At 46.2% G+C, this 16,598-nt stretch overlaps 1 protein-coding gene and 1 long non-coding RNA gene across 3 annotated transcripts in view; both read right to left on the minus strand.

The window, feature by feature from the left end:
* The window catches only part of LOC127916617 (G-protein coupled bile acid receptor 1-like), a 1,541-nt gene extending 568 nt beyond the window's left edge, over positions 1 to 973 (minus strand). Inside the window, exon 1 of the mRNA XM_052498922.1 lies at positions 1 to 973. This exon is cut by the window's left edge and continues 568 nt beyond it. Within this exon, the coding sequence (XP_052354882.1) occupies positions 1 to 830 (830 nt within the window). The 5' untranslated portion in view covers positions 831 to 973.
* A 1,076-nt stretch (positions 974 to 2,049) lies between these two features.
* On the minus strand, positions 2,050 to 5,144 carry LOC127916618 (uncharacterized). 2 transcript variants are annotated; one of them, XR_008095399.1, is made up of 3 exons: positions 4,798 to 5,144; positions 3,895 to 3,987; positions 2,050 to 2,517 (listed from the first exon to the last, which is right to left on the minus strand). It is a non-coding gene; the product is annotated as an uncharacterized LOC127916618 (long non-coding RNA). The 2 variants fall into 2 exon arrangements; XR_008095398.1 differs by lacking the exon at positions 2,050 to 2,517 and adding an exon at positions 3,460 to 3,570.
* Positions 5,145 to 16,598: the final 11,454 nt, after the last annotated feature.

A 16,598-nucleotide genomic window follows, 5' to 3' on the forward strand; every position in this document is an offset into this window, starting at 1 on the left:
AGGAAGGTCAGCGACACGGCGGCCACGCACCGCGTGTAGCGGAGGTTGAGCCGCTGCTCCCGTTCCAAGGCCTGACCGCCCCCCCTGGTCGCCACGGAGCGGTGCAGCCGGCAGATATCCTTCATCTGGCCCCGGGTGATCCACAGCACACGTCCCGTCATGCCCGCGATGGACAGGATGGCAGGCGCCAGCAGCCCGTACACCTCGAGGTAGATGAAGGCGTTGGGGAAGACCCGTCTGTAAGAGCAGCACTCAGAGCTGCCCGGCGCCGCTACCGCTGCCACCACGGTGGAACAGTTCACCGGCGCACCCCGCGCGCCCGTGTCGTTAAACGAGCAGCAGCCGTTCCACCCTGGGCCGGCCCGGTTGTTCCAGCCGAAGGCGGGCAGGGAGGCGTAGAGCAGTGGCGGCGCCCACACGGCAAGCAGCACCAGCGGGAAGTGGCGGTGAACCCAGAAGCTACTATAATGTAACGGACTCATGATGCACATGTACCTCTCATAATGAACTATCACCAGGTTAAACAGGAACGCCAGGAACAAGAAATTAGGAAAAATATGAACCAGGAGACAGGAGCTAAAACTCAACGGACGGTTGAGTCCCATCCAGGGGATGAACGGCAGGGCCACGCCCATACACAGGTCAGCCACTAGCAGGCTCAGGAAGAAGTAGTTTGGGGTGTTGTAGAGCTGACGGTTACAGGAGATGCCCAGGATGATGACCAGGTTGGCCAGGATGATGGCGGTGGACAGGGGCACGGTGATGGCGTAGATGAGACGTGCCTCCGACAGCAGCGGCCGCACAGCAGAGTCATTGGCCAGGTCATCCATGGCTGCGGTTGCGGTGGTTGTGTTCCTCCACAGTTGTCCTTAGTGTGCCAGACCTTTGCCCCCACTGCTACGGAGACTTCCACAGCTCCCATTAAACTGCAGGAAGCCTGGGTGAAGACAGACAGACAGAATACAGTGAGACCAGAGGTCATGGAGCATGATATATTCAGAGCTCAAAAACAAACTGCCTGTTAGTCGCTCTGGATAAGAATGTTGGCTAAATGACCGACGTGTAAATGTAAACTCAAACTGCTCTCTGGTCTAGAGACCATATGTGTCACGTTCTGACCTTAGTTCCCTTGTTTTGTCCTTGTTTTAGTATGGTCAGGGCGTGAGTTTGGGTGGGCAGTCTATGTTTGTTTTTCTATGTTGAATTTTGCGTTTGGCCTGGTATGGTTCTCAATCAGAGGCAGGTGTTGTTAGTTGTCTCTGATTGAGAATCATACTTAGGTAGCTTTTTCCACCTGTGTTTCGTGGGTGTTCATTCTCTGTTATGTGTGTCATCCCTAGACTAAGGTCAGGACGTGACAGTACCCCCCAAGGTGCGGACTCCGGCTGCAAAACCTGAACCTGTAGGGGAGGGTCTGGGTGGGCTCTGGCAGCTCCTGGCTGACTGACGGCTCTGGCAGCTCCTGGCTGACCGGCGGTTCTGGCAGCTCAGGACAGACGGGAGACTCTGGCAGCTCAGGACAGACGGGAGACTCAATGGTATTAATTGATCAACAAATCGGGCAGAAAAGAGTCCCAGCAGTATATCAGGGCTTGAGGGTCTGTAATTGAATAACCCTAGTTTATTGGTTAAATGGCCTATTTAGGTAAAACACAGTGTCTTCGTGTTCTGCCTCTCCACTTGTAGATAGATGTACATAGATGTTCTCTCTTTAAACACAATTACAACAGTCATCATGGCCGCAGGATTGCTGTTTCCCCTCCATTGCCCCAGCGTAAGAGAGAGGAATGTTTAAAAGACGAGTGTCTTTGTTTTCTTCCTGCAGACTGCTGCGGTTCACGTAGATTGATCCCAAAGGAAATGTAATATCAAGCCTTTGGTCTGAATAGGCAGGAAGAGAGAAGGACAACAACTGGGGGGAGTTGACAAAATGAAAGCCCAATATTACTGTATATGACAGGTAATCATATTTGGATGGGGGGGTTGACAAAATGAAAGCCCTATATTACTGTATATGACAGGTAATCATATTTGGATGGGGGGGTTGACACAATGAAAGCCCTATATTACTGTATATGCTATACATTTCTATCTGAATGTTTTGATAGAAATATAATGAATATATTCTATATGACAAGCAATTGCATAAAATCTATCTAAATGTATTTGTTTTGTAAGCTTGCCCACTTCACTCTTAGAAAGAAATGTACTGTCTAGAACCTAAAAGGGTTATTGGACTGTCCTCATAGGCGAACCCTTTGAAGAACCATTTTGCTCATTAATGAGCTGAATGGCCCGGCTGCTATGGTGAAAACAGTGGTTGAAGCCTTAGTGGGGAGACAACTTCATTTGTACCTCATTTATGAGCTTAATGGCCCCGTTGCGATGATGAAAACAGTGGTTGAAGCCTTAGTGGGGAGACAACTTCATTTGTACCTCATTTATGAGCTGAATGGCCCGGCTGCTATGGTGAAAACAGTGGTTGAAGCCTTAGTGGGGAGACAACTTCATTTATAGCTCATTTATGAGCTGAATGGCCCGGCTGCTATGGTGAAAACAGTGGTTGAAGCCTTAGTGGGGAGACAACTTCATTTATAGCTCATTTATGAGCTGAATGGCCCGGCTGCTATGGTGAAAACAGTGGTTGAAGCCTTAGTGGGGAGACAACTTCATTTATAGCTCATTTATGAGCTGAATGGCCCCGTTGCTATGGTGAAAACAGTGGTTGAAGCCTTAGCATGGAGACAACTTCATTTGTACCTCATTTATGAGCTGAATGGCCCGGCTGCTATGGTGAAAACAGTGGTTGAAGCCTTAGTGGGGAGACAACTTCATTTGTAGCTCATTTATGAGCTGAATGGCCCGGCTGCTATGGTGAAAACAGTGGTTGAAGCCTTAGTGGGGAGACAACTTCATTTATAGCTCATTTATGAGCTGAATGGCCCGGCTGCTATGGTGAAAACAGTGGTTGAAGCCTTAGTGGGGAGACAACTTCATTTATAGCTCATTTATGAGCTGAATGGCCCCGTTGCTATGGTGAAAACAGTGGTTGAAGCCTTAGTGGGGAGACAACTTCATTTGTACCTCATTTATGAGCTGAATGGCCCGGCTGCTATGGTGAAAACAGTGGTTGAAGCCTTAGTGGGGAGACAACTTCATTTGTACCTCATTTATGAGCTGAATGGCCCGGCTGCTATGGTGAAAACAGTGGTTGAAGCCTTAGTGGGGAGACAACTTCATTTGTACCTCATTTATGAGCTGAATGGCCCCGTTGCTATGGTGAAAACAGTGGTTGAAGCCTTAGCGGGGAGACAACTTCATTTGTACCTCATTTATGAGCTGAATGGCCCGGCTGCTATGGTGAAAACAGTGGTTGAAGCCTTAGTGGGGAGACAACTTCATTTGTACCTCATTTATGAGCTGAATGGCCCCGTTGCGATGATGAAAACAGTGGTTGAAGCCTTAGTGGGGAGACAACTTCATTTGTACCTCATTTATGAGCTGAATGGCCCGGCTGCTATGGTGAAAACAGTGGTTGAAGCCTTAGTGGGGAGACAACTTCATTTATAGCTCATTTATGAGCTGAATGGCCCGGCTGCTATGGTGAAAACAGTGGTTGAAGCCTTAGTGGGGAGACAACTTCATTTATAGCTCATTTATGAGCTGAATGGCCCGGCTGCTATGGTGAAAACAGTGGTTGAAGCCTTAGTGGGGAGACAACTTCATTTGTACCTCATTTATGAGCTGAATGGCCCGGCTGCTATGGTGAAAACAGTGGTTGAAGCCTTAGTGGGGAGACAACTTCATTTATAGCTCATTTATGAGCTGAATGGCCCCGTTGCTATGGTGAAAACAGTGGTTGAAGCCTTAGTGGGGAGACAACTTCATTTGTACCTCATTTATGAGCTGAATGGCCCCGTTGCTATGGTGAAAACAGTGGTTGAAGCCTTAGTGGGGAGACAACTTCATTTGTAGCTCATTTATGAGCTGAATGGCCCGGCTGCTATGGTGAAAACAGTGGTTGAAGCCTTAGTGGGGAGACAACTTCATTTGTACCTCATTTATGAGCTGAATGGCCCGGCTGCTATGGTGAAAACAGTGGTTGAAGCCTTAGTGGGGAGACAACTTCATTTGTACCTCATTTATGAGCTGAATGGCCCGGCTGCTATGGTGAAAACAGTGGTTGAAGCCTTAGTGGGGAGACAACTTCATTTGTACCTCATTTATGAGCTGAATGGCCCCGTTGCTATGGTGAAAACAGTGGTTGAAGCCTTAGTGGGGAGACAACTTCATTTATAGCTCATTTATGAGCTGAATGGCCCGGCTGCTATGGTGAAAACAGTGGTTGAAGCCTTAGTGGGGAGACAACTTCATTTGTACCTCATTTATGAGCTGAATGGCCCGGCTGCTATGGTGAAAACAGTGGTTGAAGCCTTAGTGGGGAGACAACTTCATTTGTACCTCATTTATGAGCTGAATGGCCCGGCTGCTATGGTGAAAACAGTGGTTGAAGCCTTAGTGGGGAGACAACTTCATTTGTACCTCATTTATGAGCTGAATGGCCCCGTTGCTATGGTGAAAACAGTGGTTGAAGCCTTAGTGGGGAGACAACTTCATTTATAGCTCATTTATGAGCTGAATGGCCCCGTTGCTATGGTGAAAACAGTGGTTGAAGCCTTAGCGGGGAGACAACTTCATTTGTACCTCATTTATGAGATGAATGGCCCGGCTGCTATGGTGAAAACAGTGGTTGAAGCCTTAGTGGGGAGACAACTTCATTTGTAGCTCATTTATTACATTTACATTTAAGTCATTTAGCAGACGCTCTTATCCAGAGCGACTTACAGATTGATGAGCTGAATGGCCCGGCTGCTATGGTGAAAACAGTGGTTGAAGCCTTAGTGGGGAGACAACTTCATTTGTACCTCATTTATGAGCTGAATGGCCCCGTTGCTATGGTGAAAACAGTGGTTGAAGCCTTAGCGGGGAGACAACTTCATTTGTACCTCATTTATGAGCTGAATGGCCCCGTTGCTATGGTGAAAACAGTGGTTGAAGCCTTAGTGGGGAGACAACTTCATTTGTACCTCATTTATGAGCTGAATGGCCCCGCTGCTATGGTGAAAACAGTGGTTGAAGCCTTAGTGGGGAGACAACTTCATTTATAGCTCATTTATGAGCTGAATGGCCCCGTTGCTATGGTGAAAACAGTGGTTGAAGCCTTAGTGGGGAGACAACTTCATTTGTACCTCATTTATGAGCTGAATGGCCCCGTTGCTATGGTGAAAACAGTGGTTGAAGCCTTAGTGGGGAGACAACTTCATTTGTACCTCATTTATGAGCTGAATGGCCCAGCTGCTATGGTGAAAACAGTGGTTGAAGCCTTAGTGGGGAGACAACTTCATTTGTACCTCATTTATGAGCTGAATGGCCCCGTTGCTATGGTGAAAACAGTGGTTGAAGCCTTAGTGGGGAGACAACTTCATTTATAGCTCATTTATGAGCTGAATGGCCACTATGGTGTGTTTATGGTGAAAACAGTGGTTGAAGCCTTGTTTTTAAAATGGGGAGACAACTTCATTTGTACCTCATTTATGAGCTGATTGTCATTTGATGTAGTTCTGTACCTGTCTATTAATGCTAATTGTCATTTGTGGTTGAAGAACCTATTAATGCTTTTCCATTGTTTTCTGTACCTGTCTATTAATGCTACTTGTCATTTGAGTAGCATCTGTACCTGAATCATATTGTGCACCTGTCTATTAATGCTATGGGTGGTTTCTAATGTTGTATGTATTGTCATTTGATTCTCGCCTGTCAGTGTTTACAGAACATTTCTTTGAGATCAGGACCTCAGGAATGCTATTGTAACGTTAAGCAACTGTAACAAATGGATGACTGCAGTGTAGCCACTATGGTGTGTTTATCATTTGATTGCTACCTGGCATAATAATATGAGTGTGTATTCTTTGATGTAGTTCTGTACCTGTCTAAATGCTATGTATTGTCAAATGTAGCTCTGTACCTGTCTATTAATGCTATGTATTGTCATTTGATGTAGCTCTGTACCTGTCTATTAATGCTATGTATTGTCATTTGATGTAGTTCTGTACCTGTCTATTAATGCTATGTATTGTCATTTGATGTAGCTCTGTACCTGTCTATTAATGCTATGTATTGTCATTTGATGTAGTTCTGTACCTGTCTATTAATGCTATGTATTGTCATTTGATGTAGTTCTGTACCTGTCTATTAATGCTATGTATTGTCATTTGATGTAGTTCTGTACCTGTCTATTAATGCTATGTATTGTCATTTGATGTAGCTCTGTACCTGTCTATTAATGCTATGTATTGTCATTTGATGTAGCTCTGTACCTGTCTATTAATGCTATGTATTGTCATTTGATGTAGTTCTGTACCTGTCTATTAATGCTATGTATTGTCATTTGATGTAGTTCTGTACCTGTCTATTAATGCTATGTATTGTCATTTGATGTAGTTCTGTACCTGTCTATTAATGCTATGTATTGTCATTTGATGTAGTTCTGTACCTGTCTATTAATGCTATGTATTGTCATTTGATGTAGCTCTGTACCTGTCTATTAATGCTATGTATTGTCATTTGATGTAGTTCTGTACCTGTCTATTAATGCTATGTATTGTCATTTGATGTAGTTCTGTACCTGTCTATTAATGCTATGTATTGTCATTTGATGTAGCTCTGTACCTGTCTATTAATGCTATGTATTGTCATTTGATGTAGTTCTGTACCTGTCTATTAATGCTATGTATTGTCATTTGATGTAGCTCTGTACCTGTCTATTAATGCTATGTATTGTCATTTGATGTAGTTCTGTACCTGTCTATTAATGCTATGTATTGTCATTTGATGTAGTTCTGTACCTGTCTATTAATGCTATGTATTGTCATTTGATGTAGTTCTGTACCTGTCTATTAATGCTATGTATTGTCATTTGATGTAGCTCTGTACCTGTCTATTAATGCTATGTATTGTCATTTGATGTAGTTCTGTCCTTCAGCTGTAATTGTCTGTTGGTGTTCTGTATTATGTCATATTTTATGTTTTGTGTTGAACCCCAGGAAGAGGAGCTGCAGCTTTGGCTGTAACAAACATGAACCCTAATAAAATACTAACAAAAAACGTACAACTTCTACAATTATTTTATTTTTTCATTAAATTATAGTCCACATAATTCACATTTCCTGTTGCTGCAGGATTATCCTCCTGCTGTAGAAAATTGGCTCAGATTAAGATTCTACATCTGTAGCCCTACTTTACGAGTTTAAGCTGTTCTTAATGATGTGCTGTAATGTGCCTAAAGGTAATAAACAAACATGCCAGAATATATGTTGATTCCCGGGACCACCTGGGAACACGCATGACTCAAAGTCGCTTTGGATAAAAGCATCTGCTTAATGGCATATACTATGATCATTACTACTAGTCACTTTAATAAAGCCCCTTTAAGAATGTTTACATATCTCGCATTACTCATCTCATATGTAGAAACGGTATCCTTCACTATCTATTCTTTACTATCTATTGCATCTTAACCGCTCTGTCACTGCTCATCCATATATGTTATACTTATATATTCTCATCCCTTTACTTTACTAGATTGTGTGTATTAGGTTTTGTTGTGGAATTGTTAGATATTACGTGTTAGATACTGCTGCACTGTCGGATGTAGAAGCATTTCGCTACACTCGCAATAACATCGGCTAACCATGTGTATGTGACCAATACAATTTGATTTGATTTGTGCAAAGCCAACCTTTTGACTCCTTTTCTTAGAGGAACCAGTAAAAAACTGCTTTATAACACAGACAGAGAAAAGACTCCATGCAGTTTGACAGTGGCGTGGTAACAGATGTCCTTGTAAGAGACCGTGGGTTAATGCCCTTTTATGTCTGAACTGTAACATACAGGATTCTCCCATGGACTAACGCATAACCTGTGCTCCCTTGTCAACCCGTTACATCTTGTCAACCCGTTACATCTTGTCAACCCGTTACATCTTGTCAACCCGTTACATCTTGTCAACTCGTTACATCTTGTCAACCCGTTACATCTTGTCAACCCGTTACATCTTGTCAACCCGTTACATCTTGTCAACCCGTTACATCTTGTCAACCCGTTACATCTTGTCAACCCGTTACATCTTGTCAACTCGTTACATCTTGTCAACTCGTTACATCTTGTCAACCCGTTACATCTTGTCAACCCGTTACATCTTGTCAACCCGTTACATCTTGTCAACTCGTTACATCTTGTCAACCCGTTACATCTTGTCAACCCGTTACATCTTGTCAACCCTATACAAAAGGGTTAAATGAATGGCTTCCATTCTTTCAAAATGGAGTGTTCATTTCGATCAGGGATGGGCAACTCCAGTCCTCGGGGGCCTGATAGGTGTCACACTTCTGCCCCTGCCCCATCTAACACACCTGACTCCAATAATCAACTAATCATGATCGTCAGTTTAGAATTCAATTAGTTTAAATCAGCTGTGTTTACTAGGGATGTGGATAAAGTGTGACACTACTCCGACCCCTGAGGACTGGAGTTGCCCAGCCCTGAATAAGATGCATTGCTCAGAGAAATGGTAGGTTAGAGAGGAGTGTTTCTGAATCCTGGTCCTGTGGCTCCAAAGGAGTGCACAGTTTAGTGTTTGCCTTAGCAATAACACACCTGAATAAAATCATCAAATCTCGATGATGAGTTGATCATTTGAATCAGGTGTGTAGTGCTAAAACAAGACCAGGATTACAAAAACACTGGGTTATAGCCGGATGTAACTGTGTTTCTCCTATTAGAAAATCCTCGTATGACAAAATACTCATTTACTTTTGATCATTTTACAGTAAAAAAGGCAAATGTACATTTTCATTTTACAGTAATTTGACAATTATAATTAAGGTTTAGACATGTCTACTTTTAACTGAGCTCCAACTCCTCAGAGGTTGAAGAACCCTAAATGCTCATGTGATTCATAAGTCTTGATTCATATGTCCATTACAAGAAAATGGTGTTGAAAACAAGGCTCACCTTTGTAGGACAAGAGATTCAGTCGTCGGTTCCCTGTGAAGGAGAAACGCCTTATCGTCATTTGATTAGAGAACAGGTGTATGCCACAGACAGGTATTGCTTATATCAACAACCTGTAGATCCCAAATAACACCCTTTCTCCTCTGTGACCTTCCATACTCTCTAAATGACTTGTCACACTACACACACTCCCTGTGGTGAATCTAGCCAACGCTACAGAGAACTGTCCTGCTGCCCCTCAGAAAGCCCTTGTGGTGAGGCAGAGAGGAGCTGAGTGCAGGGGCTTCCTCACAGATGCTAGGTCTTAAAGGGGAAGTACACTCAGAGAGGGGAAGTGGGAGCACTGCCTGTAAGCAGTGAGTTGCTGTCAGTCAGGTGCCACAACAGAGCTAAAGGGAGTATTCACGTTATACATTTGGGAAATGTGTGGACTGCGGATGTGTTTATGAAATGATGCCTTATTGGCCATCTTAAATGAAGAAATTACTGGCCATTATGAATGAAGATCACGTGATGAACTACATGTCTACAACGATCCTCTTCGGTATGTTCCTTTTCCACCGGACCCCAACGCAAGCACACATTCCTTACTTCTCAATACACAGATGCTCCTGTATCCAACACAACATTCCTATGAATGTATGTCCTTTGCAAACATTTACACCTAATGGTATATACAGTATATTAATCCATAGAGCTGGTCAAATAAGCGTCATCTTTAAACATCTCTGTAGTTGGACGGCCCGGCTTCCAGTCTGCCAGTTATGCTGTATAAACACAGACTCCCTCAGCAATAGTTTGGACTTGGCAATGAGACGGATTGGTCCGTAGCACTGGGGGCCCGTAGCTTCTAATGTGATAACGCTTTTAAACACAACTCTTCTCCAAAGCCTGCTAGCTAACGAGACATTGTGCAGGGACGAAACACACACACAATACAAACATGCACAAGCACACACACATATAACACAATATGGAGGGTTATCAGTCAGTTGAAAGAGGAAGATGACAGAGAACTCAGACATAAACCAAAAGGCTGCCTCACTTTTAGGATTTCTGTCTTCTAGGAAATACAAGAACAAAAAACTAAAATAGTAGAAATGATTCTCCTTTTATTTAGTTCTCTAGAAACTTCTCTAAATAATATGTTTCTCCAAAGCTATCAGCCACAACTCTCCCAGGAATCAACGTGTTCTCAGTCCACTGACTTAGTAAAGGGTAATAAACATGCTGTAATAATAAATGTGTTGACTTTTACGTGTAGTATAACCACCTCTTTCTCACTGTATCGGTTTGCTACAGTAGCCTATACCCTCTTTGTGGTCGACCCCTATTGAATTCCACTAACTACCTCTCACAGGCTGTAAATCCTTAGAGACAGGCTGGTGCTAAATCCCTGGGCAGCTCCTTTTGTGATAACCACACACACACACATTAACCTTTGAGGCCAAAAACCCTAACGTTAGCAGTGGCACTGCGACAGACAAACATAGAATCCTCATACCGCTCAAAGACCAATTACACTCATCGCAGGTGTTACTTTTACCAGGTCGCCAGGACAGCTCCAACCTACCCCAGCCATGCCCATAAGCTAAGGTAACGTTGAGAGGATGTTGTGTGAACGTTTGTATGTACGTAGCAAAAGAGATCTCTGTTGTGTGACTGACATGAAATATGAAGGTCATGCCACACTGGGTATTTAAAGCACATTGGCACACGGCGCGTGCAGGTGCACTCAGAATGAGTGTGTCAACAGCATCACAGTTGGGCTGGTTTGAGATATCCAGATGAAGGAAATAAGCGCTTGGGCACACTGTCCTGGGAGACCGTTGTTTTGTTTCCCCTCTGATGGAGATGAGAAACGGAGGTGTGGAAGAGGGGGAATAGAGAAAGGACAGGAGGGAGGTGATGGATGGAATAGAGAGAAAAGAAGGCAGGTGACTGGTAAAAGGAGCGATTGGGGAGGAGGAGGGCTATGGATGGAATGGAGTGATGGGAGGAGGAGGGCTATGGATGGAATGGAGTGATGGGAGGAGGAGGGCTATGGATGGAATGGAGTGATGGGAGGAGGAGGGATGGATGGAGGAGGGCTGGATGGAATGGAGTGATGGGAGGAGGGCTATGGATGGAATGGAGTGATGGGAGGAGGAGGGCTATGGATGGAATGGAGTGATGGGAGGAGGAGGGCTATGGATGGAATGGAGTGATGGGAGGAGGGCTATGGATGGAATGGAGTGATGGGAGGAGGAGGGCTATGGATGGAATGGAGTGATGGGAGGAGGAGGGCTATGGATGGAATGGAGTGATGGGAGGAGGAGGGCTATGGATGGAATGGAGTGATGGGAGGAGGAGGGCTATGGATGGAATGGAGTGATGGGAGGAGGGCTATGGATGGAATGGAGTGATGGGAGGAGGAGGGCTATGGATGGAATGGAGTGATGGGAGGAGGAGGGCTATGGATGGAATGGAGTGATGGGAGGAGGAGGGCTATGGATGGAATGGAGTGATGGGAGGAGGAGGGCTATGGATGGAATGGAGTGATGGGAGGAGGGCTATGGATGGAATGGAGTGATGGGAGGAGGAGGGCTATGGATGGAATGGAGTGATGGGAGGAGGAGGGCTATGGATGGAATGGAGTGGGAGGAGGGCTATGGATGGAATGGAGTGATGGGAGGAGGAGGGCTATGGGAATGGAATGGGAGTGGATGGAATGAGGAGGGCTATGGATGGAATGGAGTGATGGGAGGAGGGCTATGGATGGAATGGAGTGATGGGAGGAGGAGGGCTATGGATGGAATGGAGTGATGGGAGGAGGAGGGCTATGGATGGAATGGAGTGATGGGAGGAGGGCTATGGATGGAATGGAGGGATGGAAGGAGGAGGGCTATGGATGGAATGGAGTGATGGGAGGAGGGCTATGGATGGAATGGAGTGATGGGAGGAGGAGGGCTATGGATGGAATGGAGTGATGGGAGGAGGGCTATGGATGGAATGGAGTGATGGGAGGAGGAGGGCTATGGATGGAATGGAGTGATGGGAGGAGGAGGGCTATGGATGGAATGGAGTGATGGGAGGAGGAGGGCTATGGATGGAATGGAGTGATGGGAGGAGGAGGGCTATGGATGGAATGGAGTGATGGGAGGAGGAGGGCTATGGATGGAATGGAGTGATGGGAGGAGGGCTATGGATGGAATGGAGTGATGGGAGGAGGGCTATGGATGGAATGGAGTGATGGGAGGAGGAGGGCTATGGATGGAATGGAGTGATGGGAGGAGGAGGGCTATGGATGGAATGGAGTGATGGGAGGAGGAGGGCTATGGATGGAATGGAGTGATGGGAGGAGGAGGGCTATGGATGGAATGGAGTGATGGGAGGAGGAGGGCTATGGATGGAATGGAGTGATGGGAGGAGGAGGGCTATGGATGGAATGGAGTGATGGGAGGAGGAGGGCTATGGATGGAATGGAGGGATGGGAGGAGGTCTATGGATGGAATGGATGATGGGAGGATGGATGGATGGAATGGGATGGGAGGAGGGCTATGGATGGAATGGAGTGATGGGAGGAGGGCTATGGATGGAATGGAGTGATGGGAGGAGGAGGGCTATGGATGGAATGGAGTGATGGGAGGAGGAGGGCTATGGATGGAATGGAGTGATGGGAGGAGGAGGGCTATGGATGGAATGGAGTGATGGGAGGAGGGCTATGGATGGAATGGAGTGATGGGAGGAGGAGGGCTATGGATGGAATGGAGTGATGGGAGGAGGGCTATGGATGGAATGGAGTGATGGGAGGAGGAGGGCTATGGATGGAATGGAGTGATGGGAGGAGGAGGGCTATGGATGGAATGGAGTGATGGGAGGAGGAGGGCTATGGATGGAATGGAGTGATGGGAGGAGGAGGGCTATGGATGGAATGGAGTGATGGGAGGAGGAGGGCTATGGATGGAATGGAGTGATGGGAGGAGGGCTATGGATGGAATGGAGTGATGGAAGGAGGAGGGCTATGGATGGAATGGAGGGATGGAAGGAGGAGGGCTATGGATGGAATGGAGTGATGGAAGGAGGAGGGCTATGGATGGAATGGAGTGATGGAAGGAGGATGGCTATGGATGGAATGGAGTGATGGGAGGAGGAGGGCTATGGATGGAATGGAGGGATGGAAGGAGGAGGGCTATGGATGGAATGGAGTGATGGGAGGAGGGCTATGGATGGAATGGAGTGATGGGAGGAGGAGGGCTATGGATGGAATGGAGTGATGGAAGGAGGAGGGCTATGGATGGAATGGAGTGATGGAAGTAGGAGGGCTATGGATGGAATGGAGTGATGGGAGGAGGAGGGCTATAGATGGAATGGAGCGATGGAAGGAGGAGGGCTATGGATGGAATGGCGTGATGGAAGGAGGAGGGCTATGGATGGAATGGGGGGATGGAAGGAGGAGGGCTATGGATGGAATGGAGTGATGGAAGGAGGAGGGCTATGGATGGAATGGGGGATGGAAGGAGGAGGGCTATGGATGGAATGGAGTGATGGAAGGAGGAGGGCTATGGATGGAATGGAGTGATGGGAGGAGGGCTATGGATGGAATGGAGTGATGGGAGGAGGAGGGCTATGGATGGAATGGGGGGATGGAAGGAGGAGGGCTATGGATGGAATGGAGAGGAGGAGGGCTATGGATGGAATGGGGGGATGGAAGGAGGAGGGCTATGGATGGAATGGAGTGATGGAAGGAGGAGGGCTATGGATGGAATGGGGGGATGGAAGGAGGAGGGGGAGAATTCCAACATGAGAAGAGGAGGGAGTGATGGCAGCAATAGCGAGGAAGACAGATAAAATGGGAGGATTGGGAGGAGAGTGGAATTATGTAGGAGGATATAGTATAGACTATAGAGGGATGAGAGGAGAGTAGAGGAGTTATGGCAGTGGAAGCCATACGTTATACCCAGTAGCTTCCTGTGCATCTGACTGTAGAGTTCTCCAGACCTGTATTGTCCCTGTCTGGGTTTCATCACCATATCCGTGACCAATCATACACAGTCTCATTGGAGCCTGGCAACCAACCACAACAGAGGATATAGCACTATCCTTCAGCTACATTAAAACCCACACATGATTAAATAGGAATTAGATGAGGATAGTTAGTGTTACTGTACTTGGGCCTTTGCAAATCCTGACAAACAACTACTAAACACACCCATAAAATGTGATAATGCCTTGGTCTTTCTGTTATACTAGCTCTGTCCCTCCCACACACTCTCTCTAAAGACCAGTTTGGTAAAGAGGTAGACATTTCACAAGCATTGGCATAGCAACAAAACAGTAGCTACTTGGCTAATGCCTTTCCTGCTGGGTAGAATATATAGGCCACTGCAATAAAACAGCAACATCATTACATTCTTACAGGACATAAACATCTGCTTATGAGGCTTTTCCGAGAGGAAAGGGCTTGTCATGACACAGGAGATCATTTTAGCCCCTCGGGTTCACAGGAAAATATGGTAGCCTAACTTTCTCAACTCCAGTCCTCCAGAACACCCAGCAGCACATATTTTTGTTGTAGCCCCCCCTTAACAAAACTCACCTGATTCAACTCATTAAGGGCTTTATGATTAGTTGTCAAGTTGAATGAGGTGTACTACAACAAAATGTATACTGTTACTTGGGTGTACTGGAGGAATGGAAAACACTGGGAAACACTGGACTAGTGGCCACTGCCTCTTCCTAGAAAGGAGGTTATCCTCACCTAGATTTTCCTACAATTTATGTGCTTTCCCCTTTTAAAGCTTGAATACATTTGACGAAGAAAATCAAGATATATAGCCACTGATTCTTGAAGAATATAACTTAAAATGCCCCATCAGCTTAGTTCTACTGTCGTACCCCCATTAGAACCCAAAACATAAACATGTTTTACTCCCATTCTGCTCTTCAGGTCCTCTCAAGCTCTGTAAGGTTGGATGGGGAGCGTCGCTGCACACATTATCAGGTCTCTCCAGAGATGTTCGATTGGGTTCTGGCTGGGTCACTCAAGGACATTCAGAGACTTGTCCCGAAGCCAATCCTGGGTTGTCTTGGCTGTGTGCTTAGGGTCGTTGTCCTGTTGGAAGGTAAACTGTCGCCCCAGTCGTGGTCCTGAGCGCTCTGGAGCAGGTTTTCATCAAAGATCTTGGTGTACTTTCCTCTGATCATCTTTCCTTCGATCCTGACTAGACTCCCAGTCTCTGCCACTGAAAAACATCCCTACAGCATGATGCTGCAACCACCATGCTTCACCGTAGGGATGGTATTGGCCAGGTTATGAGCGGTGCCTGGTTTCCTCCAGACGTGGCAATTGTAATTCAGGCCAGATAATCTTGTTTCTTATGGTCTGAGAGTCCTTTAGGTGCCGTTTGGCAAACTCCAAGTGGGCTGTCATGTGCCTTTTAATGGCTTCCATCTGGCCACTACCATAAAGGCCTGATTGGTGGAGTGCTGCAGAGATGGTTGTCCTTCTGGAAGGTTCTTCAATCGTTTGTTGGTGATGTGGACACCAAGGAACTTGAAGCTCTCAACCTGCTCCACTACAGCCCCGTCGATGAGAATGGGGGTGTGCTCGGTCCTCCTTTTCCTGTAGTCCACAATCATCTCCTTTGTCTTGATCATGTTGAGGGAGAAGTTGTTGTCCTGGCACCACACAGCCAGGTCTCTGACCTCCTCCCTATAGAGTGTCTCATGCCACTGTTGTGTCATCAGAAAACTTAATGATTGTATTGGAGTCGTGTATGGCCGTGCAGTCATGAGTGAAAAGGGAGTACAGGAGGGGACTGAGCACACACCCCTGAGTGGCCCCCGTGTTGAAGATCAGCATGGCGGATGTGTTGTTACCTACCCTTACCACCTGGGGGCAGCCCGTCAGGAAGTCCAGGTTCCAGTTACAGAGGGAGGTGTTTAGTCCCAGGGTCATTAGCTTAGTGATGAGCTTTGAGGGCACTATGATGTTGAACGCTGAGCTGTAGTCAATGAACAGCACTCTCACATAGGTGTTCCTTTTGTCCAGGTGGGAAAGGGCAGTGTGGAGTGCAATAGAGATTGCATCATCTGTGGATCTGTTTGGGCGGTTTGCAAATTGGAAAGGGTCTAGGGTTTCTGGGATAATGGTGCTGATGTGAGCCATGACCAGCCTTTCAAAGCACTTCATGGCTACAGACGTGAGTGCTTCAGGTTGGTAGTTATTTAGGCAGGTTATCTTAGTGTTCTTAGACACAGGGACTATGGTGGTCAGCTTGAAACATGTTGGTATTACAGACTCAGACACAAAACATTCCTGTAGCTTAGCATCTCTTGGGGACCTTCAATGCTGCATACATTCTTTGGTACCCTCTGTGGCTCGACACAATCCTGTCTCGGAGCTCTACAGACAATTCCTTTGACCTCATGGCTTGGTTTTTGCTCTGACATGCACTTTCAACTGTGGGACCTTATATAGACAAGTGTGTGCCTTTCCAAGTCATGTCCAATCAATTGAATGTACCACAGGTGGACTCCAATCA

This window comes from Oncorhynchus keta, chromosome 37, assembly GCF_023373465.1.
Source record: "Oncorhynchus keta strain PuntledgeMale-10-30-2019 chromosome 37, Oket_V2, whole genome shotgun sequence".
Lineage (NCBI taxonomy): Eukaryota > Metazoa > Chordata > Actinopteri > Salmoniformes > Salmonidae > Oncorhynchus > Oncorhynchus keta.